The following is a 24,238-nucleotide window of genomic DNA, read 5'->3' as shown; positions in this document are numbered from 1 at the left end:
ATGCGGATTTTGGCCTCGATGCTAATCTGCGGGGGCTTGGTGTAAACTGGGGTCTGGCCGCGCCTGCTCTCGTTTTAGTCCCACCCTTGGCACCCTGCCCACGACATGAAACTGAACAAGACATGCTGCGAGGGCTGAGCATGCCCGCGAGTCCGTAGAGACACGTCGCGACATGGCCCGGTTACTTCACTCGTCATTTGCCAGCAACCGCCGAAGCAGCTCGGACATGGAGGACGCAAAGAAAAATGGTCCTTAGCCAGCTTGTCGGACTGCATTCATGACTTCCGTAGTATACACCTATCTAGTGTCGACCCCTTCACGCCATCACGCTTGCTCGTCCCATGCCTACATGCGCTCCCGTCTCCGCGGCGCGCTTCGGATAATGTTGTCTACGCGCAGCAGCAGCTAGATCATGTTAGTCGGGTCCCCAGCTCAAACAATGGGCAAACTCACCTCGGCAGCCTCCGACGCCGACGACACCACCGCGCGCTTCAGCTTGTAGCTCTCGATGACGCCCAGCTCCCTCATGTCCGTGATGCCACCTCCAGGAGACAACAGATCCAGGCCCGAGCTAGTCAAGCCCGAGTAGACGGCTTTCCGGAGGCGTGTAACGAGGTCGCTTGAGTCGAAACCGGCATTGTCGGCCAGGATCGTGGGCAGTTGCTGGAGTGCCTTGGAGAAGGACTCGACGGCAATGGCCTTCTTGCCAGCCACGTTTTGTGCAGCCTCCGCCACCGCCTTGGCCATGTTCATCTCGGCACAGCCACCACCGAGCGTTGTCCTGGGCTCCTTGATTGTTTGCGACAGAACGGCAAGGGCATCGTGTAGCGACCGCTCAGCCTCGTCCAGAAGTTGCTCGGTTGCGCCTCGGAGGACAATGGTGCATGCCCGTCCAGCGTTGATGCCCGAGAATCTGATCAAGACATCCTCTCCGATGATGACCTCTTCGACCAGATCGCAGTGGCCGAGCTTGACGTTCTCCGGGTGGTCGAATGTCGATGTGATTTCTCCGCCCGTGACCAGTGCCAGGCGCTCGATGCCGTCAAAGTCGGCATGCTCGATGGAGCAGATGCCGGCGTCCGCAAAGAGCTGCTCTGGCCAGTTGTAGATGAGCTGCCGGTTGACGAAGCAGTTGATGCCGTGTGCCTTGATGCGCTCGACCTTGGCCTTCATCTTCTCGCGCTCGGCCTTCTCCAGCTCCGCGAGCTTGCCGGTCGAGTCGACCTTGACGCGTGCACCGAAGATCTTGATCTTGTCTGTGTCCATAGCTGTGTTGGCAACCAGAATCTTTGCGTTTTCTATGCGCTTGGGCTGGTTCACGCCGAACTTCTTGTCCAGGATGAAGCCCTCGTCCAGGTACGAGTCCTTGAGCTTTCCGCCAGCCTTCTTGATGATCTGGATGTGCGTGAGGTCGGTCGAGCCTCCGAGCTTGAGGACGGCGTCGACGGCGAGTTTGGCAAACTGCTGTCGGTCCTGCGAGAGCACCTTTGAGCTGAGGGTCGTCCGGGCGATGGCCTCGAGGTCTTTCCTGAAAGCCTGCTCGTCGCTGCTGTGGTCTACGGCAATCTTCTCTAGCGCCTTGAGGGCCGCAGAGCTCGCTATCCTGTAGCCCTCGATGATGGTCTGGGGGTGGATCTTCTGGTCGACCAGCTTCTCGGCCTCTCGCAGCAGCTCGGCGGCAAGGACCGTGACTGATGTGGTGCCGTCGCCGACCTCGTCATCCTGGACCTTTGAGATGTTGACCAAGACCTTGGCGGCGGCGTTGTCGAGGGCAATCGCTTTGAGGATCGTCGCGCCGTCGTTGGTGACCATGATCTCGCCGGTAGAACTGCACACATTAGTCGCAGCACACTATGCACGGCGCGGGGTCACGTACGCCGACTGTAATATCTTGTCCATGCCCTTGGGGCCCAGTGTGCTCTTGACCAGGTCGCCGACGGCGATGGCGCCTACAAAGGCCGAGAGACGCGCATTCTCGCCCTTCTCCTCGGTGACGTCCTCCGCAAAGATCTGGGTGGGGTTGGACTGTACGGGCGTCAGTACTGTTGCGCCTCTTCGCGTGCGGCGGGCGGCATACCATCTTGCACGCACTCGTAAACAGGCAAGGAGGGGAATTCGGGAGGGCGTGCGGTGGGTGGTGGGTGGTGTCTGAACGCGACTTTTTTCTCGGCCTGCCCGCGTTGGAGCTGTGTTTGCGATATCTGCAGAGCTTCCCCGGCCAATGGTTCCACCGGAGCCCGTGACCGTCTGGATGCCTACCACTTCTGATGCCTACCACTTCTGATGCTTCACCACCGCCCCGGACTCTGCCGTAAGCCTGATGCTGTAGGCGCACGCTCTCCCGCCTCTCGACGCACCGCACCTCTTTCCGCCGCGCACAATGTCCAAGCGACCCGCGCTGGAGCCTCTCGAACAAGTCTACGACGCGCCGTCGCCGGCACCAAAGCGCGCCAGGGTCGAGGATGAAGACATGGAAAGCCCCCAGGCCAATGGCGCGACCAGCAACGGCCGCCCCATGTCTCCGCGCCAGCGCGACCGGGGGCAAGTAGCCGTCGCAGGCGCACACCAGGAGGAGCATGCGGAGCTGGACGAAGACGACAACGAGCCCGCCGTCGCTGCGCCGAGACGCCAGACCGCCCCAGAGGCTGGATACACCGACCTGTACCTGGACACGATCAATCGCAAAGTCCTCGACTTCGACTTTGAGAAGCTGTGCTCCGTCACTCTGTCCAACATCAACGTCTACGCCTGCCTCGTATGCGGCAAATACTACCAAGGTCGCGGCCCAAAGTCACAAGCTTACTTCCATGCTCTGGAAGAGGGACACCACGTATACGTCAACATGGAGACGAAGAAGGTCTACGTGCTCCCCGAAGGCTACGAAGTCACGTCCAAGTCGTTGGATGACATCAAATTCGTCGTGGATCCGCGCATGACCAAGGACGAGGTCGCGAAGCTGGACAGGGAGCCCAAAGTGTCGTGGGACCTCTCAAATCGAGAGTATATACCTGGCTTCGTCGGCATGAACAACATCAAAGCGAACGACTACTTCAACGTTGTCGTGCAAGCTCTCTCCCACGTGGTCCCCTTGCGGAATTATTTCATGTTGGAAGACCTGTCGAGTCGGCCGCAGCTCGCGCAGCGCTTCAGCACGCTTGTCCGCAAGATCTGGAACCCGCGGGCGTTCAAGACCCACGTCTCGCCCCACGAACTGCTCCAAGAGATTGCGTTGCGGTCCTCAAAACGGTACACGCTCTCTGATCAGTCTGACCCCGTCGACTTCCTCTCGTGGTTTCTCAACAACCTCCATCTGGCCGTTGGCGGCTCGCGAACAAAACCCAACAGCAGCATAATCCAGAAGGTATTTCAAGGCACGCTGAAGATCGAGCAGCAAGAAATCACCGCTCGTGCAGATGCCGGCGACCGTCTCCGTTTTGAGGATGCAGCCGTGCAGACCGAGATATCGCGCTTCCTCGTGCTAACCCTCGACCTGCCCGCAGCCCCTCTCTTCCAAGACGCACTCGAGAAGAACATCATCCCGCAAGTCCCCCTCGTCAACATCCTCTCAAAATACAACGGTGTCACGCCGCAAGAAAAGTCCAAGAACCGGGTTCGCTACCGCCTCCTCCACCCCTTACCGCCGTACCTCCTCTTCAACATCAAGCGCTTCTCCAAGAACAAGTTCGTCTCGGAGCGCAACCCAACTATCGTCACCTTTCCCGTTCACTCCCTCGACATGTCGCCCTACGTCGAGCCGAACCCCAAAGAATACCCACCCGGCGAGCCCATCTGGTATGATCTCGTAGCCAACATCACCCATGAGGCTGTCAAGAAGAAGGACGACAGTGTCGAGGGTGAGCAAGAGAGCAAGGTGTGGAGAGTGCAGGTCAAAGACCGAGCGAGAGAGGAGTGGTACGGCATTCAAGATTTGTACGTCGAGAAGGAGAGGGGTGAGACGCTGTTTACCAAGGAAGCATACCTAATGGTCTGGGAGAGGAGAAGAGGGCAGAAACCAAAGGCAAGGTAGCAAGGAAGAAGTAGAGCTTTGTATGAGTAGTTTCCGGTGGGGTGTTTGATTTGATGTCTGCCGGGTGCTTGGGAATATACCAAAGGCAATCGATGTGCTTGCTTGGATGTCCTTTATGATCATCCCCCAACCGCTATTGCTCTCCATTGTGTCTCTCGTATAATGCTCTCAATACCGCCTGATGTCTTTCCTAACTTCGCTTCGATTCGAGTGATTCCGCTTCCTGGCTCACTCTCACTCTCCAATAGTTCACATGTAGAAGAGAGCGGTTTCGAGTCAGACCTGGCGACTTGCTCCACACTGGCTCGATAAGAAGACAACAGGTGAAGAGCTGGGCAGCTTAATCAACACTTGGTAATACATCAGCCCACACATGTGACGTTGCCAGGTGCTGTCTATAGCAAGGATTACGAATGCTCACCTCACATTTCAAGCTCAATAGCAGAAATAAACAAGATGGAAGGAGAAGGCAATTTTCGGCTGTTGCTATTCATACCTACACATGGCTCCGGCGCTAATCCACCCTCCTACATCCATGCCTCCACCTAAGTACCCCAAAAAGGCACACCCTCTACCACATAATCCCCTTCCACTCAAACGTGCCATCAATATTCCGCCACTTCTCCTCCACAATCGCACTCTTCCACCCCATCATGATAGCCAACAGCCTACAGCTCGTACTACTGACCGTGCATACCACCGTGTCCGCCTTGCCCAGTACACTCAAATCCAGCAAATAAGCGCGCCCAACCAGTTCGCGCAGTTTCATAGCGCCATCAGGCACATCGACGCTTTCGTCGTTGACCTTCTTCATGTCCTCCGCGTTGCCCACGGGCTGGCCCAGAGAGAAGAAGACGTCGCGGTAGAATCCGCCTTCCCAGCCCGTAATCTCGTCGATCCACGTGTTCTTCTTGGGCTGCGATTGTGCGGCTTCGAGAGCGGCCTTGGTGGCGAGCACGATGCGGTCTTGGGCTCGGATGCTGTTGGGACCTAGTTCGGGAGAGTCGTAGACCAGCGGGTCGTCCGAGGCTAGTATCATCTTGGAAGTTGTGTGGCGGGGGACGAGAGGGTCGGTGGAGGACGAAAAGGGGGAGGAGAGCAGGCTGCGCTGGGCTTTCTTCTTGAGACCGCCCTCTACCATGTCAATGTAGAGGTCGCGCGCTGTGTCCACGTAGCGCGCTAGTGGGATGTAGTCTTTCTGGTATTGGTATTCCATGGGGTGCTTGTCGCCGTGTCGGACGTGCATGGCGATGCTGAGGCCGCCTTCGCTCTTGACTTCGCCGTACATTTCTAGTGCCCGTTGCAGGACGTAGGTCTCGTCGTCTGAGCGAAGTCTGAAGAGTGCTTCGTAGCCAGTCCTAGCCAGGCCGAAGATCTTTGACTGCCGTTGGACGCGCATCTTTGTTGCGTCTTCCCACTCGTCTGTGAAAGAGTGGCCGAATGTGGACTTGAGCGTCGCCCCACTGACGACGATGTGGCGGGCGGTGTGTGGGCATGGTACGATGTGGGATGGAGGAGGCGGGAGGCAGTTCGCAGAGGGCGGAGGCTGGAAGTAGGACGAGTATTTGCCATAGGGCCTGGGAGTGTCAGTGTCGAGTAGCAGCGGTACACGAACGAACATACCAACGCGTGTCATCGATGAAAAAGGCGCGCTTCTCAGCTTTGGCCAGACCGTACGACATCCACATGCGCATCAGCGTGTTGCCAAAGCCTGCATCCTCCGTCTCCATAGCATAGGTCAAGGTCCTGTCACAGACCTTGAGTCCTGCTGTAGAGATGCCATCCTTGATAGCCTCATCTTCCACAAAGCCCTTTGGCCTTCCTGCAGCCTTGGATGGTGGCAACAAGCCTTGTTGTTCCGCTTCTTGGACGTCGATGTAATACTGATCCTGCTGGTAATAGTTCAGCATCCTCTTCGCGAACCCGGACGAAGCATGCGCCTCCTGCCTCAGACCCTTTGAGACTTCCATGGACTGGTGGCAGATGTCGCGGTACTGTGCCGGTCGGAGCGGGAACTCATAGTCGGACGGTATCGACACGGTCCACCTCATCTTTCCCTTCGCATCCTGGAGGGCGAGAGCAACTGGCTCGTGGGGCAACTGACTGCCACCAACCATCTCCCATTCTTCCTCGTTGCCATCCTCGTAAGCAGCCGCTCCTTGTGAGTGTGCGTATATCTGCCTCAGCACAATCCACAGTAGAAATGCTACTCCACAGCACCCTATGAGTATCCGCTTTACCAATCTTGAATGACTCGGCTGGGTCGTCTTCTTGCCGTGTTTCGGTAGCAGGCTCGGAAGGCTTGGACTCGGCGGCGGGGATCTCGCAAGCAGACCACGTCTCGAAGGGACCGTGGGAGAGAGGAACGCACTCGAGGTGGCAGACTGGGGCGGCGGGCTTAGTTGTGAGTAGTGAGCTGTCGACTGTATGGACAGATTCGGATTCCGTCTAACATGCATCTTGGACAGCTTCTTCGCAGCCTGGTTGAGCATGTCGGTTGCCGTAGACCTGCTGGATTCAGAGGACGGTGTAAGATATCGGCCAAGTCGGGCGGCCTCCTGCAGTGTATGGTACCACTGTGATGACGAAGCTGTAATGCTAGTATATGCAGTCGGTAGACGTCACTGACCCTGCAGCGAACGCTCCAACAAGCAAGTAAAGATGTAAGTAGTCAAAGGAGGGGACGTAGGCACCGCCTATCAAATAAAGCAAACAAGCCGGTAGGGGTAAAAAACTACAAGAATGTAACTCGGTCTCTTCGTTTCCTCAAGATGCGAATCAACGGAGAGGGAGAAGCAGACGTTCAAGAAGCCGTTCAAGAAGGCATTCGAAAGGGCGGCAACCTAAGGTGTCTGGACGAAGGCCCCTCCTGGCGCAGGTCGAGTTTCACAACCAGAAACAATCCGACGTCCGAGCAGGATCCCGCAACGAAATGATCTCCATCCAGGAGCGTCCGAGTCCTTAGCAGGAGAAGGGTCAGCAAGCGATCCAAGGGCACCGAAGCGACGATTCAAGGTGCGCGGCAGACACCAAGATAGGATCAAAGGTAAGATTGCGGGAGATGGCACTTGCTGGATCCAGGAAGGTTGCAGTGTAAATGCGGAAGGCCCAGGAGGGTGCCTCGATTTGTCGCATGTGCGCGGGCCACGTCGTTGTTTCAGAATGGCCTTTTAGTGCAACGTTGTTGACGCACTGGTGCTTGCTAGGACGACCCGTCTCCGGCGCCAAACGCCTTTGATGCTAGGGTCGAGTAGCCAAAACCACATGACAGTGACACCACTGGTCGCTTACACCAGTAGCGGCCTGGGACTTGGGCATGTAGACTGGTTCGTTTACTGCGAGTTTGAAATAGACAGTGTGTAGTCAGATGGTGTGAGGTGTATTAAAGGAAGTATGTCATGCGCATGCAAGTAAGACGATCTCGGGAGCTCGGGATCGGAGGTATAGTACTCGGGGTCCTGTGAGATGCAGCTGGTAAGACGGCACGGGTCTGAGTGCAAAGCACACTTTCTATCGAGAGGGTGTGGAAGCTACTCTCCGTGGCTCCATATCGTATTGCAGGCAAGAAAGATGCGCGAAAGCTATGTAAAGGGGGTATCAGATCGAAAGTCCCTCGGCACAGGAAGATGAAGAAAGAAAAGTGGTAGTGTACAATCCTCCGGGGCGCATCGCAATGAGTAAACAAGCAGAAAGCCGCCCCTGCATAGCATGCGTACGTGTCCCGTACGCTGCACCCGATTTTCCAGTCCATTCCTGGGCCATGATTACTCCGTTGCCAATAAACGCCTGTCGCTAATGTGTTCCTCGCAGTTGAGGATGTTGCTGAATGAGAAGAAAAGTTGCAAGTACTGTGCCCCGCGCCGCTCGTGCCGACATCTCGTCTCATCTCATCTCATCCTCATTACCGTACTTCGTTTCATCTCGATCGAGCTGATTCATCGGTTCGCCTGGGCAAAATCATGGTCCCTCGGTGACGGGCCTGAGACTGCTTCGCCTTGCAGTCTTCTCGACGCGGCCGGTTATCATCTCGTCGAGCATACGCGTCATCTCCTCGATGTTCTTGGTTGAGCCATTGGAAGCTGGTGGAGGCAGGAATGGCGCTTTCACGCTGAGCGCGGGCGATGTGGGACCCTTGGGCAGAAGACTGACTCCACTGCCGTCGCTGCCGCTGCGTTGGTAGCCCGAAGTACGCCGGCTGCCGGGCGACTCGCTGCCCATCTCGTGTGCGTTGTCGTTCTTCTTGCGAGCCGACGTGAGGGCGCCAATCATGCGCTCCTTGTCTTCCAGCTGCGCCCGCAAGTTGACTATCTCGTTGTCTCTCTCGGCAAGCGCCGCAATCATGCCGCCCTCCTCGCTGTTTGTGAGTTTGTGCGACAAGGACATGGAAACTCGAGAATGGCTGGAGCGCCGGGCATGCAAAAGGCGCTTCTCAAGGGTCGCGATGTAACGGTTCTTATCCGCAAGGTCAGCCTGCAGGGCTTGGATCTGCACGGTCTGACTCGCAATGCCGTCTCCGTTCTCCCCGACCGAGTCGTCTTCCTCGGAGCCGTCCATGTGGAGATGTGGCGTGCTCTGTCTTTTGCCTGGGACTTCGAGGGTGGCGTGGCTTGCCGAGGAGCGTATGGAGCTGGGGCGCATGTCGTGGTGGTGATTGCTCATGACGGAACCGCGCTGGAAGCTCATTGACGAGAAGGACCGACCGTTGTTCACGCCGAGCGATTTGGAGCTCAAGATCAGCCTGTTGAGATGCTCAATCCGCTCCTTCAGGGCAGTCCGGGCGAGCTGCATTTCAAGCATCTGCTCCTCATGGCGCTGCTTGTCTTCCAACTCGCGCGCCTTCTCTTCCTCTTTGTCCTTTTTCAGCTCGTCGTCTTCTTCTTCCTTGGGCTCCTTGTTCTTGCCTTCTGCCAGCTGCTTTTTCAGATCCTCAATCTCCAGGCGGTAGCGATCCAGAAGTGCTCGGCTGCCGGCATCCCCAGCAGCGCCCATGGACTCGTCGGCCTTCTTGGCGTGGCTGACGATGTTGTTCTTGGCTCGAGAAGCGAACTTCAGCGTGTTCAGCGTCTCGCCCGTGTGGCTGTTGACAGCAGCGGGACTCCCACTGGCTCCGATCTGGATAGTGCAGAGAATGCTGACGAGCGAGTTTCCGGAGAGGGCGGGCTGGAGAAGTCGGGTGAGCTTGCTGTCTCGGTACGGCAAGTGCTTGTCACCCTTTCCTTTGTCCTTTTCCGACTTGTCCTTGTCCGAAGCCAAGCGGCCAATGACTGTGCCCAAGGTGAGCAGGCTCTTGTTGATGTGGGAGCCCTCTGTCCGCCGCTCCTTGTTGTCCGCCGCCTTTTCAGAGCCAGCCAGATCGATCAGACTGAGCGTCGAAACACGGACGCCGCCCGGGACAATGGCTGAGCGCTTGTCGCCGTTCATTGCAGGGCCAGGAGCGCGTTCCCTGCTCTCGACGACGATCTGGACGACAGCGTGACTCCGGGAACTGCGCGCGTTGAACTGCGTACCCGCCACCTTTCGCGAATTGTCACCCCGGGCGATGACCCTCAGGAGCTGGGTCGGGCTCTGCACAATCTCTTCCTTGAGCGGCGACGCATAGACGCCACGCTTGCTGTCCTCGCGCAGCTTGATCTCTTCCACGGGCCCGGTCTGGCCGTTGATGCCCACGACGGGCCCCGCCAGCAGATCGATAATCTTCTCATTGTAGATCTCGATGTAGCTGACCCTCAGGAGGAACTCGCGCTGGGGCGTCTCCCGGATGTAGGAGAATATGTCGGTGATGGCCAGGGGTATGACGCCGGGGTTCGTCGCAGTTCCTTGCATGGAGAAGGTCTTGCCGGTTCCCGTCATGCCATAGGCAAAGACGGTGCCGTGATAGCCCTCCATGACCCTCCGGACGAGTCGCTTGGCTGCAGCATCGTACACGCGCGCGTTGTTGTCTTGGGTATCGAATACGTTGTCTAGGTCAGGCCAAATTAGCTCCGGTGCAGCGAGCCTCGCCGTGTGCAAGCATACCGTAAATGTAGTCTCCGCCCTCCTTGCCCTTGTAGGCGATCAGGGCCTGCTTGTTGTTGACTTGCCACTCGACGTCGTGTTTGGGTTCCTTGGCGCCGGCATCGGGGCGGACGCGGACGCTGACAATGACATTGCCTTTGCCGTCCTTGGGTGCCTTGGCGTCGGCGCGTCCGTCGTCCGCGTCTTCGAATGTGGTTGCGCTGGTGGCGTAGGAGCCCTGCGGCGAAGAGGTGCGGCTCTGGGGCGGCGAGGGGAGGCTGAGATGGGCCGTCTCGACGGTGACGGAGTCGGCGCTGCCGTTGAGCAGGCTCGGGGGCGACAGGGGCGACTTGGGGAGCAGGCCTCGCGCGCCGCCCATGTTGGAGCTCCGCGGCTTCTTCAGACTGTTGCTCCGGGCGGGCGCTGGGCCCTTGGATATCGACGACAGCCTGCGGTCGACCGTGTCTCCGCCGGGCGTGGAGCTGGTGGAAAGCGGACTGGTGGGATTGGAGCGTCCGCCGTGCCTGGGCGGCTGGGGAAAGGAGCCGATGCTGACCGTCTTGCGCAGCGACTTGCCCACGGGCAGCGAGCCGGCCGCGCCTGCGTCGGGCGGGAACGAGGGCACCGAGGGAGACGTCAGATGCTTCGACGTCGGGCGGTAGGGCAGCGACGACGACGACACAGCGCGTGTGCTGGCGGCGCCGGGGAGCAGCGAGCTGCGCGTCGTCGGACCGACGTGGGAGCTCCGCGACTTGGGGACGGGCAGCGAGGGCAAGGGACCGGTGGGCGGAGCGATCGAGGGCCGCGACGGGCGAGGCAGCGAGTTGGCAGACATGGTGATGGGGTGGCGCGTCTGTACGAGTGCTACGGCGGGCGGCAGAGGTGCTGGCGCTGCAGTCGTGGGCCCGACAGGCTTTGTTTTTGCAGGTGGCCTATGCCGCTGTGCACATGTCCGGCGTGGCCCTCCAGCAACGCGACGGGGCCTCGCAAGGTAGGCGGGGACGAGTGCGTCGCCGACAGGCAGGGCCCTGGGCGCGGGAAGCAAGCGCAAAGGCAGTGCAGCGGAGACGGGTCGTCGCAGTCGAGGCGGGGACGTCGTGGGCGCGTCCAAGGGGGCAGCGAGGCGATGGGATGTGGCAGCACGCAGCGTCTCTCAGCGTGAGGTCGGCCGGCAGTGTGTTGGCGTGGTGGGGAAAAAGGAGCGGTGATGAGATGGATGGCAGGATCCCCTGGGACTCGGGGCAGGTGCAGGTGCTGGTGCAGGGGCCCGACGAAGGAACGACCGACCGATGAAAGCGCCGTGCCAGTGCAAGCAGAACGGGCGGGCGGCGTGGCTGTTCGCGCGAACGCACCAAAGACGCAGGGCCCTGTGTACCTGGGAAAAGGGGTTCACTAATGTCGGCACCCACAGCAGCTGCCATCTGCAGACCCTGGCCCGGCTACCTCTACATACTCTCTGTGCGCATGCTGTTCTGTCGGCATCTCGCAGCGCCTCTGGGAGCGACGTTTCTGTGACGCTATACAAAGACCTGCTGGCGATCCCTGCTGATCCGCCCGTCTACATACAGAACCATCCGCAGTCTCCGCCTCACTGCACCAAACCCCAATGTCGCCGCGTCCTCTCCAGCCAGAGACTAACGCGCTGGTGCTGCGGGAGCGCGCCACATTGCACGTGCTGCCGCGTTTGCCTTCCGAGCCACCACTACTCCTACCAACGACTGCCGGCCCAACAAACACCAATGACCCGCCGGCGTCGGGAAGCCTCGCTTGAATGGCCTCGTGATCAAGCATGCTCCAGCATGGTGACCAACCAGAGACCAACCCACCGGTATTGCGGGGACCTTGTTATCCACTGTTCCCCTTCGGAGCATTGTCCATGCCGGCGCTCGAGTCTACTTACTCGTGAAACAACACAACCGCCAGAGGTGCCACTCCAAGGCCACTGCATCGGGTGCTGCCGAGCATGTCACTGGCCATGGTGCCGTCTGCCAAGCGAGTGATACGCTCAAAGCGTACCCCATCCGAAGACACTCTGCCCGAATTTTGTAATGGCCAGATATTGCAATCCCCACAGGCCAAGATCGATAGTCAGCTCCAGTGCACCACAGAGCGCTACGCGTGAGAGCTGGGTGCCAATGTTCCGCCAGCCCACACCCTCACCGAGACCTAACCCACCCACAATCCGGTACGACCCTGCATGCCCTTCTTGCCTGGCTACATAATGTGAGGCAATCGCTCGCAAAGTGGCCATCCTCAATGGGAGCATGACAAGGCCGACAAGCTGGGCTCTGACCATTGCACAGATCATCTGCGCCGGCTCACACGAGAGTTGCGTGACGCGGTGGTATCCATGACCGTCCATTGAGCGGGCTCGGTTCCTTGACCCGGCAGCTGCGTCGTCTTGCAACGGATCCGAGCCTTCTGCGACTTGCGTGTGCGTGGAAAGTATCCTGGGCGGGAGACGGACCTCCATCTCTACGATTCCTTCCCTCGACGTTATGCGTATCCGGGGACCGTTCTCGTTCTGCTCCGATTGTGTCGGCGATCCTGGCGGGGTGGTACATCGCACCAGGTCCTCAAATGCATCGATCGGAACGGCAATGACATCTGCATCGAGCGGCTCTGCGGAAGTGTGATCTTGCGAGTGCAGGACGGGGAGATTGAGTGGGGTAGCGCCGGCAACCTGAGTGCCACCAACTTGTAGCGTCTGGATCTCGCTCGAGGCGATTGCGGGTGCAAGCTCCATTGCCCGCTTTCTTTGTGCGCTCGGAGGGGACACCGGCCGGGCCCACCCAAGCATTGCGAGCAGGCTGTGAACGGCGTCCCGAATCAGGGGCGGTGACTCCCGTCGCAGCCCGAGAACAGCCAAGGCCCGGTCTTTTCCACTGGCGTCCCGGCTGGGAATGTCGGGCTCGTCAGGACGGATCATGGCCGTCTCGACAGCTTCGTAGACGCAGGCGTAGACCCAGCGCTCGATGGAGTGCTCAGCACACAGGAGGATGGCGGGCGAGGTCAAGATTGCACCGATGCAGTCCGCCATGGACTCAGACGCATTGCAGTGCAGAGAGAACGGCAGAGGCGACGAGTCTGAGAGGGGATTGAGGGACCGCCAGGCTGGCAGTAGTGGGCGGGCGGGCACTAGTCCAAGGCGTTGCAACGCAGCGTGGTAGAAGAAGGGATAGCACAGCATCTCGAGGCCCAGGCGAAGGCTAGACTTGAGGGCTCTCCTGGCGTGGCGGAAGAAGTTGCGTGTCCTTGCGGTTGCGCGTGTGGCATAGAGCAAGCGCTCGACAGGCTGATAGACAAAGGTGCTGTAGACAATGGCTTGGATGTGCATGGTCGCAAACACGCGCGCGGCAAAGCCGGCATAGACAATGGGGGCGCCAGAGAGGGCACGCTCAGCGGCCGCGATTTGGGCAAAGGTGAGGGCATGGGGATAGTGGAACGTCTGCGCCGGTTAGTGGATGCACGAGAGGGCGGCGGCAGGAACGTGCCAGAATTCTCTCCCTGAGAGTGCCTATCCACCAGGTGCACAGGTTCTCGGTGAGCGTGGTCGCCAGTGCAATGGCATTCCCAACGGTGTCCTCGGCTTCCAGCAGCTCGAGGCGGTCGTGGCTGGCGCGCGGGAAGGCTCCCGCCGGGGCGTGTCGCCGCTCGACGACGCCGACCGAGGCCAGCACATCGTTCTGGGCGCCTCGCAGCTTCTTGCCGTACTGGTGGGAGCGCGGGTTGATGGGGCTGCCGCGCTCGTCGTAGAGCTGGACGTAGCTGTTGGCGGTCGCTTCGTGGTAGCGCGGCGGGACGTCAGCCTGCGCCGACTCGAGCTGGACGTACGCGGCCGACTGCGATGCGGCCTGCGTGGGCGCAAAGGCCGAGCGCCCCTAGCACCGTGTTAGCCAGCATGTGCGCGCGGCGCTGGCGGGGTCCGTACAAAGGCCATCTTGTCCAGGTAGGCTTGGCGGCCCATGGTGGTGGTGGTGGTGGTGGAGGTGGCACCGTGGGTGTGCGGGAGACGCGCCGCCAGACGTCAGCGCGCCGTGGGGCCGTCTTATCGATAAACTTTTTTCCTGCGCCCTCAGCTCGCCCAGCATACGCTTCCTGCCTCTGCCTCTACCACACGGCCCATCATGTCGGCGCAACGAGCTGCCGTCAAGACCACGTACAGCGTCGCTCGCACCCTGCAGCCCATCTACGCGGGCGGCAGCCTGGCCCTCAGCGAAGACGGGCGCATCTTGGCCGCCAGCTTGGGCGAGGATGTCCTTCTGTCCGACCTCACCAACGGCCAGGAGCTGGCAAGGGTCGAGGGCGACGGCGAGGCCATCACGGCCCTGGTGCTGACGCCAGCTGCATCCCACCTCGTCGTGTGCTCGCGGTCGCTGTCGATGCGCTTCTTCGCCCTCCACCCCGCGGCCACGGACGACGACACCATCGAGCTCGAGCTTCTGCGCACACTGCGGCCCCACACATCGCCCGTAGTCACCCTGGCCACAGACCGCAGCGGCACGCTGGTTGCAACCGGAGGCGCAGACGGCGTCGTCAAGATCTGGGACATTGTCGGCGGCTACACGACGCACGCTTTCCACGGCCACGGCGGCGTCGTCTCGGCCCTGCACTTCTTCGAGGTAGAGGTGGCGGAGCGCCCAGACGCCCCCGACAACAACAGGAAGAGGAAGAGGAAGTCGCGCCCAGAAGCTGCCGAGCTGGAGCACGCCCAGGGCGAGAGCCAGATGCAGTTCCGCCTGGCCTCTGGTGCCGAAGACGGCCGGATACGCATCTGGGACCTGCACAAGCGCAAGAGCGCCGCCGTGCTCGACTCGCACGTCTCCGTCGTGCGCTCGCTACAGTACTCGCCGCACGAAAAGGCCCTCGTGTCTGCCAGCCGAGACAAGACGCTGATTGTCTGGGACTCGCACACGTGGAAGGCGCAGCGCACCATTGCTGCTCTCGAAGGCATCGAGAGCGCAGGCTTCCTCCCCGACGGCAACACGCTGTATTCGGGTGGAGAGAACGGCCGACTGCGCCTCTGGTCCGCGTCCAGCGGCAGAGAGCTCACCCGAGAGCAAGCGCCTGGAACCGAGACGGACGAGATTGTCAACATTCTCTACTATCCTTCGTTACCCTACTTGGTCTCGGTCCATGCCGACCAAGTGCTCAACTTCTACACCCTCAGACCAGCCGAGTCGCTCGGCGTGCAGGACACCATCGACCCGCTCCCCATATTCCGCCGCGTCTCGGGAACGCACGACGAGGTCATCGACATTGCCTACGTTGGCAGAGACAAGTCGCTACTGGCGCTCAACACCAACTCGGAAGACATCCGCATCATCACGTTGAACGAGTGTGACGGAGACGACGCAACCCAGGGCAGATACTTCGGTGCGGATGTCGGCTTGCTCAAAGGACATGAGGACATCGTCATCTGTCTGGACGTAGACTGGTCAGGCCACTGGCTTGCTACAGGTGCCAAAGACAATACGGCGCGGTTATGGCGAATCGATCCCGCGAACGAATCCTACACTTGCGCCGCAGTCCTCACTGGCCACGCCGAGTCGCTCGGCGCGATTGCATTGCCGCACACAATACCTCAGGAATCGTCAGCCGCCTTTGCCGACCCCCTCTCACATCCTCCCGCATACGTCGTGACCGGATCGCAGGACAGGACCGTCAAGAGGTGGGATACTACCAAAGAGATGAAGAGCAAACTGCGAGCCAAGTACACCCGGAAAGCACACGACAGAGACATCAACGCCATCGACATCGACCCCTCTGGCAGTCTCTTCGCATCCGCATCGCAGGATCGCACCGTCAAGATTTATTCCGCCGCAGAGGGAGAGGCCATCGGTGTCCTTCGGGGCCACAAACGCGGCGTATGGTCGGTCAAGTTCGCACCCAAGGCGTCCCAGGCGCCAAACTCGGGAAACAAGGGCCTGATCGCAACAGGCAGCGGCGACAAAACCGTCAAGATATGGAGCCTAGCAGACTACAGCTGTTTGCTCACCCTGGAAGGCCACTCCAACAGTGTTTTGAAGCTGTCGTGGTTGCCCTACCGGCCCGTCGATGCACGAGACAAGCGCGGACCGCAAGTAGCCTCTGCAGCTGGTGATGGGCTTGTCAAGATTTGGGACTCACTCTCGGGCGAGGCCATGACCACACTCGATAACCACACCGACCGTGTCTGGGCGCTCGCCGCACATCCAACAACAGGCGCCTTGGTTTCTGGTGGTGGAGACAGTGTCATCACGTTCTGGGAGGATACAACAAGCTCCACGCTGGAAGCTGCGACGACTGCAGAGACAGAACGCGTCGAACTCGATCAGAAACTACAAAACTACACGTATGCCGGCAACTACCGCGAAGCCATCGTACTCGCCCTCCAAATGGACCAGCCAGCCCGCCTCTTCTCCCTCTTCAAGTCGGTAGTAGAGACTGAGCACCCAGATGCAGACAGCCTTTCAGGTCTCCATACCGTTGACGAAGTACTCGCCTCTTTGGCAGACGAGCAGCTGTACAAACTGCTCATCCGCCTCCGTGACTGGAACACCAACGTCCGCACCGCGCCGATCGCTCAAAAAATCCTATGGGCTGTGGTCAAGTCCTACCCTGCTTCTCGGCTAGCCAGTCTGAGGCCGCAGGGGAAAGTAGGGGCGAAGGGCAGTTTGAAGGACGTGCTGGATGCTATCAAGGTGTACTCTGAGAGACACTACAAGCGGGTAGAGGAGTTGGTAGACGAGAGCTACTTGCTGGACTTTACTCTAAAGGAAATGGATGAAGTAGCTGGGGAGGTAAAGGCCATTACGAATGGCACATCGCAGCTGGGCCTAGAGAGGGACATTGTAATGGTTGATTGAAGGCACTCCGAGGAGATCCTGTTCAGTGATGAGTTCAAGGCGAGTAGCTGTGTTATAGGCGCAGGGTAGATACCAAAGTTTGTCATTATCGAACTACGTGTCCGGCTGTTGCACTTGCTTTGCGTGACACCGAAGATGATGGTCGCCAGCGCATCCTCCAGCCCTCAGTCGCAGGGAATATTCGGCGTAAAGCAACAGCTCCTCGGATCTTGCATATTTTTTGACAGTGACCAGCATCTCTTGGAGCTGCCAAATCGGTGTAGGTAGATGACGGCCTGCGAATAGATGGATCGCCGTCTGTGCCTCGGTTATTCTGACCGGCTATGAGATCACCGGTCCCGACTCCTCACCCAGCACCTACATACATAGGGCATGGTGCCAGGAACAAAGTCGCACCCCCTGTCTTATCCCCACAACAGCTCCCACAGACTCGCTCTCTAAAGAAAGCCGGTCATGTCTCAGCCGAAGATTACATTCTACGTGGACATTGTGAGCCCGTTTGCCTACATTGCTTTCCACGTCCTCAAGGTGAGTTCGTCTGGGTGGTGGTATAGGTTGAAGCGCGTTTGAGACGTAGAGGTGTAATGCGGTACTAATCGAAGCGTTTGTGCAGAATTCAAAGGCCTTCAAACAGGTCGAGGTGCAATATGTGCCGATCCTGCTTGGGGGTTTGATGAAGGTCTGTGGGAACACACCGCCGCTGAACATTAAGAGTATGTCAAGTTTTGTTCTCAGACTTGCCACTGTCTACCCTGACCTCTAACATCATACAGACAAAGACAAGTGGATCAATACGGAGCGCCAGCGCTTGTCGAAACAGTTCAACGTGCCCATCCTGCAAGATGCTCCGCCTGGCTTCCCTGTCAGCACATTGCCCATCCAGCGCGCCCTGGTATCTCTCTCGCTCTCTCACCCAAAAAAGCTTGAACGCGCAATAGAGCTCTGCTACGAAAATTTCTGGGCGCACTGGAACGACCCGACTAAGCCGGAGAATCTGCAGGCTATCCTTGGGACTGTTTTGGGCAGTGACGAAGAGGCGCAAAAGGTGATCGCGAGGACGAAGACCGATGAGGTGAAGCAGGCTCTGGGCGGAAACACTACCAAGGCGTTTGAAGACGGCGCCTTTGGGCTGCCATGGTTTGTCGGTAAGCGCAGAATTGGTGCTCTGTCGGATAATCAGAAAGTTTTTGTTGACCATGTGCGACAGCTACCAACGCGAGAGGAGAGACCGAGGGGTACTGGGGCGTCGATCACATGGGTCAGCTATGTGACCATTTGGGTCTGGAGAGGCCGTCTAGCAAGGAATGGCGCTCATTGCTGTAAGAAAAGCTTTACCATCGGCCGACACGACCACGCATACAGTCCCGGATTATGTATTCCACGACGAATTCCAGCCGAGCACAGCTACTGTCTCCCATTGACTATGCTAGCTGTAACGAGATGCTCGTGACAATTTCAGAGCTGACAGGGGCTATGGTATTGGGGATTCGCGCTCCTTTCACTTTAAACTGCTGTCTCTAGGCCACCACCTGGTAACATCAGGGTTGACACAGCAACGAAATCTCAGTGGGCCATAATTACGCCTTCCTGGCTTGGCCCTGCGCAATATACAAGTGTGAGTCCTCCGCTTGAGCGCGAGTTGTCGTTGAAGTTTCGTCCTCTACTCGTCATTCATCCTATGTCAGAAAGCACAGGTCTCCATGTGATTTTTCCTCTGGTGCACTTGCAAGTCTGCCCCACAAGCTTAATCTGCCGCCATCAGTCCTCCTCCCCGTCTTTACTGTCGCCGGTATTCAGTTCCTCGGCTGCAGATCCAGTCTACTGAAGAAATGGATTACTACCGACAAAATGAACTCCCCGAGACAGTCAAGCGTTACAAGACCTACACCGACCAATTCCAAGCGTGGTTGCTCCAGACAGCCTTCCAACGTGGCGTGGAGATTGCAAATGTGGTTGCAGACCAGGCTAAGAAGAAAAAGAACAAGAAGGGCTACAGAATACCGCTACAAAAACAGGAGCAGCTCGTCAACGCCATAGCCGCTACGAGCATTCCGCTCGCGGACACCAGTGGTATCGACGACCTGGGAGACGCTATCCGGTCAAGGAAGGAGGTAACGCAATATCACAAACACAATAACACGGCGGACCTGGGTCATGAATACTTCAATGGCAGCTTAGAAGCGCTCATGGCGGTGCTGAAGGATCTTGTCCCCGGTATCAATAAGGCTCGAAACGGCAAGACTGACACGCCTACCCTTGTCTTCATCCAGTTTCCCGCCGAGTCCAACAAAAGCCAAGACGAACAGGACGATTTACTTGAGAAGATGCGGAAGCGGGACCAGGTTGACATAGATGATGGCAGCCAGCAGCAGCAGCCTCTGACTTCCAAGACGAAGACGAAGGCGCCGATACCAGAGGAGAACCTGCTGACTGCAGAGGAAGAACAGTTGCGCCGTGACTTTCTTGTACTCTGCTTCCTTTACAAGTTCAACCGCATACGGGCTGTCGTCTACGAGGTGTGGGTCGCTTACCATGAGGGCCATGTCAATGCGATGACCGCAGCGCTAGTGACCGACCTAGCCCAGGGTAAGTGTCTCTGTACAAATTGCATGTGAAGTAGATACTGACTTCGTCCACCTGCATTTAGATCATTTGCACCAGAACGTCAAGGCACTGATGGAGGAGCTCGATTTGTTACCAGGAGACCTGGCCATACTCATCCGTCAGCTTTTCGATACGATCAAAGCAGCTCCCAACACTGGAGTACAGAACGCAGCAACACCGCTCACTGAAAAGGCACTGCATCACCTGTTTTGTCTGGATGATGCTGCCGTCTTGATCAAGAGCTACGTCACGAATAAGCGCCCGATGAAGGACAGTATTGGCAACGACATCCAGGAGCACCCTCTCATGATATTCTTGAGGTTCTTCGACGTTATTCGCAAGGGCAACCTCAAGCTTCCAAAGTGGGATCACTTTACCGCAGAGATGCTGTTGCATCAGAGTACATCACAAGACTACCTACCCTTCGGCCTTGCCATTGTTCTCGACATCCAAGAGGCAGTGCGCGACGACTGTCGTCGGATGCTACGCGACCTCACCGAGCACGGCTTAGACATCGCCAGATGTATCCGTTGTCATGTCGACTACGAAGACCGCATGTGGGCCAAGGGAACAAAGCCTGACTACATGTGCAAAGAAGAGATCAAGTTCAGTACCCTCCTGTTGAAGCCTCTAGACAGGCTGTTGGACTGGCTGCAAGATGTTCTGAATTCGCGAGAAGTGCCGATGGCTGCTAGCGTCTTCATCACCGTTCATTCGACGCTCGCGGGACTTTCAATGTGGCACTACAACCAGATCTACCACCATACTACCATTACCAAGATACAGTGGTTCATCAATGGCCTCGCTCACCTCTACAACGCCGCCTGCCAAATCGGCGGTCTGAACATCCAGTGGCCAGACCTCGACTATCTGATCAAGATGCATGGGTAAGATTTTCAGCGTATGAACTACATGTGAGACACGCACTGATTCTGTGCTCAACGCTTAGGTCAAGAGCTTTGTTTCACGGCGATCCACCAACCCACCCTAACGACTTTCTCAATCGCTATCTCCTTTCGGGTAGCACCAGTAGCCGCGCTATGGCCACGGACTTCCGCCACACTTCCAGGTACCTCCCTCGGGTGCCGAAACAAGTTGGAGTGAAACGCGGTTTACGGAGTGATTTGCCATTAGAGGCTAAGATTTCCGATTACTATGGCCCGAACCCGGACAATAACCGTTGGCTGAGGCGTCATGCAGTCTTCAACCATCTCTACCGACGGAAAGAGACTGTTGGAGGCGCATCAGACGATGACTGTAAACAGGCTAGGCGGATCTCAGAGGACTTGCGAGACACGTTTGCCGATCTAGCAACCAAGATCACGCCCTCGAAGCCAAGGCGAAAAGGCAAGGACAAGGCCAGGGTACGCAAACCCGATTTCGACAAGCAGGACGAGACACACGCCAACCTGCTAGGTACCATGAGGTCAGAACTGCAGGAGAACGAAGTACACAGTAACTTTGACTTCCTCTCCTTCTATCGTCGCGCCTTCGGCCTCGTTCTACGCCTTCGCGAGGAAGTTCTCATGAGCGACGATGTACGGCGCTCCCGGGCTGAAGACATCAATGCAAATCCCGAGCCCCACAATTTCCAACTGATAACAGATCTCTTCCGCGATCTTCGAATTGAGCCCAAGACTAAGAAAGAAGAAGAGGCCGAAGCGAAGGAGGGTGCTGGACAGCAGCTCTCAGCCAAAGTCGTACCGTTGAAGCAGATTCGACGTGTCGCTGAGATGATGCATGACTTGACCCTTGCCAAGGGTGATGTGGAGTTGAGGCGCGCCAAGTTACGGGTCAAGGGGGATTGGGAGGGTCTCAAGGCTTCGTATGCTGCTGAAGAAGCTGAGAAAGAGGCTTCTGGTGTCGAAGAGAGCGTTCCACAGGCAGAATCCGAAGACGAAGTGGTGACTGAGGTTTCCGATGCTTTAGATGGCCTTGCGCCTCCGCCGAGCATCGTCAACGGCACCAAGCGCACGTTCGAGACAGATCGAGACTCAGAAGATGGTGGGACGTATACGCTGGGGTCTCAGATCTTGGGACAAAAGCATACACAGTGCGACACGAAAAACTGGTCAGACGAGCCTGATAGTCTAGAAGTCCTTGATGTCGCTATCGATACCCAGGATATGGAGGCCCTGTCACGCTTCGAGGACAAGAGAAATGACATCAGGCGCAGATGCGAAGCGGGCGTTGACTCCGCGAACCGCCCAGTTCACTTGCTCAACTCAGGCGGTTGGAACGGCGCATGTGTAGAAGTCGCTGCGGACGAACACATCCCCACTTCCATTGCGCCCGAAGCAGACCAGCGCCATTCCTTGGGCGCGCAAATCCGTCAGGTCATGGGCACTGCTGCCGCAATCTCACTCGCAGCACCCATCAACGATGACAACAAACACAGCGGCACAAGATCTACAGGGTGCGTTTCATTAGCTACGGCGACCAGGAACAAGCCAAAAGGGATATACCACCGCATCACATATTCCAGCACTACGTCTCGCAAATCCCGTATCACGGCCATCTTTCCTTCGTCATCGTCTAGGAACACCAAGCTTCTAGCGCTAACCCAGCGGCGAAAGGGCTCATTCCACCGTCTCTCTGGTACCGCTAGGAAGCATCGCATCGCCTTTCACTGCTACACGCGATGCGCTATGGCTCGTGCCCTACATGGCCAGCAGACTCGTCTGCAGCGACGAATGGCGATTGCCGTTGCGGAGCTGAGGAAGAATGCCAGGAGGGATTCGGCCGGTAAGTTTTGACAGTATGAAGTGCATTTGAGATATATACTGACTTCGTATCTCCACCTCTGCAGAGTTGGACAGAGTCTGGTCGAGCGTTAGGGATATGGAAATTGGCAGGGTTTGGGAGACGGAGAGTGATGTGAGTTTGGACTGAGGGGGAAGGAGAGTGCTTGGTAAAGAGGGATCCACGAACAACGAGTTGCGGTCGCGTAGATTCGTACTTTTGAGTAAGCATAGCATAGCAGTGCGATGTGATGCCAGCTAAGACGTCCAGACAATGGCACAAATTCTCTTCACAAACGGTCTATAAACACATTTCTAACGGCCGTTACGCTCTTAGTAACCCCCCATCAGCCCGTTTTCTTTTACAGTCTGACCCACATCACGCTATACTCATCCCTCGAACATCTTCGTAGTACTAACGTTAATCCGGCTCCACGCCTTCCCTGTCCTCAACGCCTCTAGAAACTTCGCAGGCCAATAGATATGATACAAAACGAAAAAGGGCAGAGGGTCTTCGAACAGATACGTCCCATCCTTCCAACCGACAACATGACTCCAAAATGTCGCCAAGTCATTGAAAGCAGCCTGGAAGGTCGCGACGCCGAAAAGTAAATCAAGAAGCGGCAGGACAACAAAAGACACCAAGTCATGGCCGATCCAGTAATAGCTGTATGTCGGGGAGCGAGGGAAAACAGGACCAATCTTGTGTTTCGATGACAAGGGGTTAGGGCTGTTGAAAATGGAGAGGTAAGCTTCTGCCATTTCGGGAGTTTGCTCAAAGAGCACGACGGCCGTGTGGGCGCGCGGGTTGGATTCAATAGGGTAGAACTTGGCGGCTGCGCCTTTGTCGTCGTTCTCGACTAGGAAGTCGAAGCTTAGGTGGCCGGTGAAGCTTTCGCCGCCGTCCTTGCACACGCGCTCGGTAAAGCCAAGCATCTTCTTGCTGAGGGGCGACGAGGCAGGCAGCGGCTCGTAGTGCATGAGGAGTTCTAGGCTGGGACAGCTGGTGAAAGCTTTTACTTTTCCACGGATGACGAGGGCGTGCGTACAGTATTCGCTTCCTTTGATGAATTGCTGGAGCTGGAACGGGTTCTCTTTGGTGATGTTGAGCGAGTGGATGTATTGGGCTGTGGCGTCTGGGCTATTGAATGGCAGCAGCGTCATCATGTTGTTCCTGGCCTTGTCGTCCACACCGATGGGTTTCATGATGAACTGTCGTCTTGGTACCGTTCTTCCTGATTTCGTTGGCGTTCTGTGCAGCTCACCCATGAGCACATCGAGCGCTTCATGTGGGTTGGTGCAGCGGTGCGATTCCGGGATTGGGAGACCAAGCGACTCGATGTAGTCGATGAACTTGTCCTTTTCATGGAACCTTTCGACAACGTCTTCCCGGAACTGGATGGCTTCGAAATGGCGGCCTTGTTCTCTTGCTTGCTTCTCTGCTAGGCGGACGACTTGGCCATCTTCTACGGCTGCGACAACGCTGGAGCAACTGATCCATAGGTCCACTTTCTCGCGTTGGATGATCGAGAGAATGGAGTCAATGTATGGCTCTGCATCATCGCCACTCGGTGTGTCCAGACAGTAGTACTTCGCAATAGCGCTGGAGAAGCGGCCTGGTGATAAAGAAGAGATGTCGGCGCCAATGATGCGATGCGGTGTATGCTGCGACAGGATGCGCGCAATCGTCAGCCCTTTGGTCATGGACACCCCAGTGACGAGGATAGTTTTCCGTCTTCGTACCGCCGCCACATGCTGCTTATCCTCGGTCGAAAAGGTTGCGTTGTGCTGCCCATGGAGTCGCGACACTGCAAGACCGAGCAACACCAGCGCTGCCGACACAGGCGCGCAAACAGCGCTCAGAGCCAGTAGAAGCACATTCTTCCACACATGGCTATAGTAAAACGGCACCACGGCATCCTTCTTTCCCTCTGCCATGTCTTCGCCGTCGCTGTTGATGGAAGAGAGGTGCTCGTGACCTCGGCACTTGTTCTCGCACAGTCTTCACCGTTCAGACGTTTCCC

General features: G+C 57.6%; 9 protein-coding genes across 9 annotated transcripts; 4 read left to right on the top strand and 5 right to left on the bottom strand.

The window, feature by feature from the left end:
• Positions 1-345: 345 nt before the first annotated feature.
• CCT2 (T-complex protein 1 subunit beta) lies at positions 346-2,080 on the bottom strand (the record flags this gene model as incomplete). The annotated part of the gene is made up of 4 exons (XM_051501926.1): positions 346-405; positions 454-1,828; positions 1,877-2,025; positions 2,078-2,080. The coding sequence occupies 4 exons, from the start codon at positions 2,078-2,080 to the stop codon at positions 346-348; spliced, it is 1,587 nt and encodes a 528-aa protein (XP_051347828.1).
• Positions 2,081-2,380: 300 nt separating this feature from the next.
• On the top strand, positions 2,381-4,027 carry J4E92_010588 (uncharacterized protein; the record flags this gene model as incomplete). The annotated part of the gene is made up of 1 exon (XM_051501925.1): positions 2,381-4,027. One exon carries the CDS (start codon positions 2,381-2,383, stop codon positions 4,025-4,027), a length of 1,647 nt encoding a protein of 548 aa, XP_051347827.1.
• A 571-nt stretch (positions 4,028-4,598) lies between these two features.
• On the bottom strand, positions 4,599-6,519 carry J4E92_010587 (uncharacterized protein; the record flags this gene model as incomplete). The annotated part of the gene is made up of 4 exons (XM_051501924.1): positions 4,599-5,604; positions 5,651-6,185; positions 6,268-6,424; positions 6,481-6,519. 4 exons carry the CDS (start codon positions 6,517-6,519, stop codon positions 4,599-4,601), a joined length of 1,737 nt encoding a protein of 578 aa, XP_051347826.1.
• Positions 6,520-7,984: 1,465 nt separating this feature from the next.
• On the bottom strand, positions 7,985-10,856 carry J4E92_010586 (uncharacterized protein; the record flags this gene model as incomplete). The annotated part of the gene is made up of 2 exons (XM_051501923.1): positions 7,985-9,987; positions 10,043-10,856. The coding sequence occupies 2 exons, from the start codon at positions 10,854-10,856 to the stop codon at positions 7,985-7,987; spliced, it is 2,817 nt and encodes a 938-aa protein (XP_051347825.1).
• A 1,170-nt stretch (positions 10,857-12,026) lies between these two features.
• J4E92_010585 (uncharacterized protein) lies at positions 12,027-13,988 on the bottom strand (the record flags this gene model as incomplete). The annotated part of the gene is made up of 3 exons (XM_051501922.1): positions 12,027-13,469; positions 13,600-13,902; positions 13,953-13,988. 3 exons carry the CDS (start codon positions 13,986-13,988, stop codon positions 12,027-12,029), a joined length of 1,782 nt encoding a protein of 593 aa, XP_051347824.1.
• Positions 13,989-14,148: 160 nt separating this feature from the next.
• Positions 14,149-16,869, top strand: J4E92_010584 (uncharacterized protein; the record flags this gene model as incomplete). Its single annotated transcript, XM_051501921.1, has 1 exon — positions 14,149-16,869. The coding sequence occupies one exon, from the start codon at positions 14,149-14,151 to the stop codon at positions 16,867-16,869; it is 2,721 nt and encodes a 906-aa protein (XP_051347823.1).
• A 453-nt stretch (positions 16,870-17,322) lies between these two features.
• On the top strand, positions 17,323-20,364 carry J4E92_010583 (uncharacterized protein; the record flags this gene model as incomplete). The annotated part of the gene is made up of 5 exons (XM_051501920.1): positions 17,323-17,397; positions 17,483-17,582; positions 17,643-18,014; positions 18,667-19,455; positions 19,517-20,364. 5 exons carry the CDS (start codon positions 17,323-17,325, stop codon positions 20,362-20,364), a joined length of 2,184 nt encoding a protein of 727 aa, XP_051347822.1.
• Positions 20,365-20,513: 149 nt separating this feature from the next.
• On the top strand, positions 20,514-22,229 carry J4E92_010582 (uncharacterized protein; the record flags this gene model as incomplete). The annotated part of the gene is made up of 1 exon (XM_051501919.1): positions 20,514-22,229. One exon carries the CDS (start codon positions 20,514-20,516, stop codon positions 22,227-22,229), a length of 1,716 nt encoding a protein of 571 aa, XP_051347821.1.
• Positions 22,230-22,604: 375 nt separating this feature from the next.
• On the bottom strand, positions 22,605-23,918 carry J4E92_010581 (uncharacterized protein; the record flags this gene model as incomplete). The annotated part of the gene is made up of 1 exon (XM_051501918.1): positions 22,605-23,918. One exon carries the CDS (start codon positions 23,916-23,918, stop codon positions 22,605-22,607), a length of 1,314 nt encoding a protein of 437 aa, XP_051347820.1.
• Between the last annotated feature and the right edge of the window lie 320 nt (positions 23,919-24,238).

Source organism: Alternaria infectoria (genome assembly GCF_024043175.1).
Source record: "Alternaria infectoria strain BMP 0036 chromosome Unknown scaffold_39, whole genome shotgun sequence".
Classification (NCBI taxonomy): domain Eukaryota; kingdom Fungi; phylum Ascomycota; class Dothideomycetes; order Pleosporales; family Pleosporaceae; genus Alternaria; species Alternaria infectoria.
This window is presented reverse-complemented; position numbering and strand designations above follow the sequence as displayed.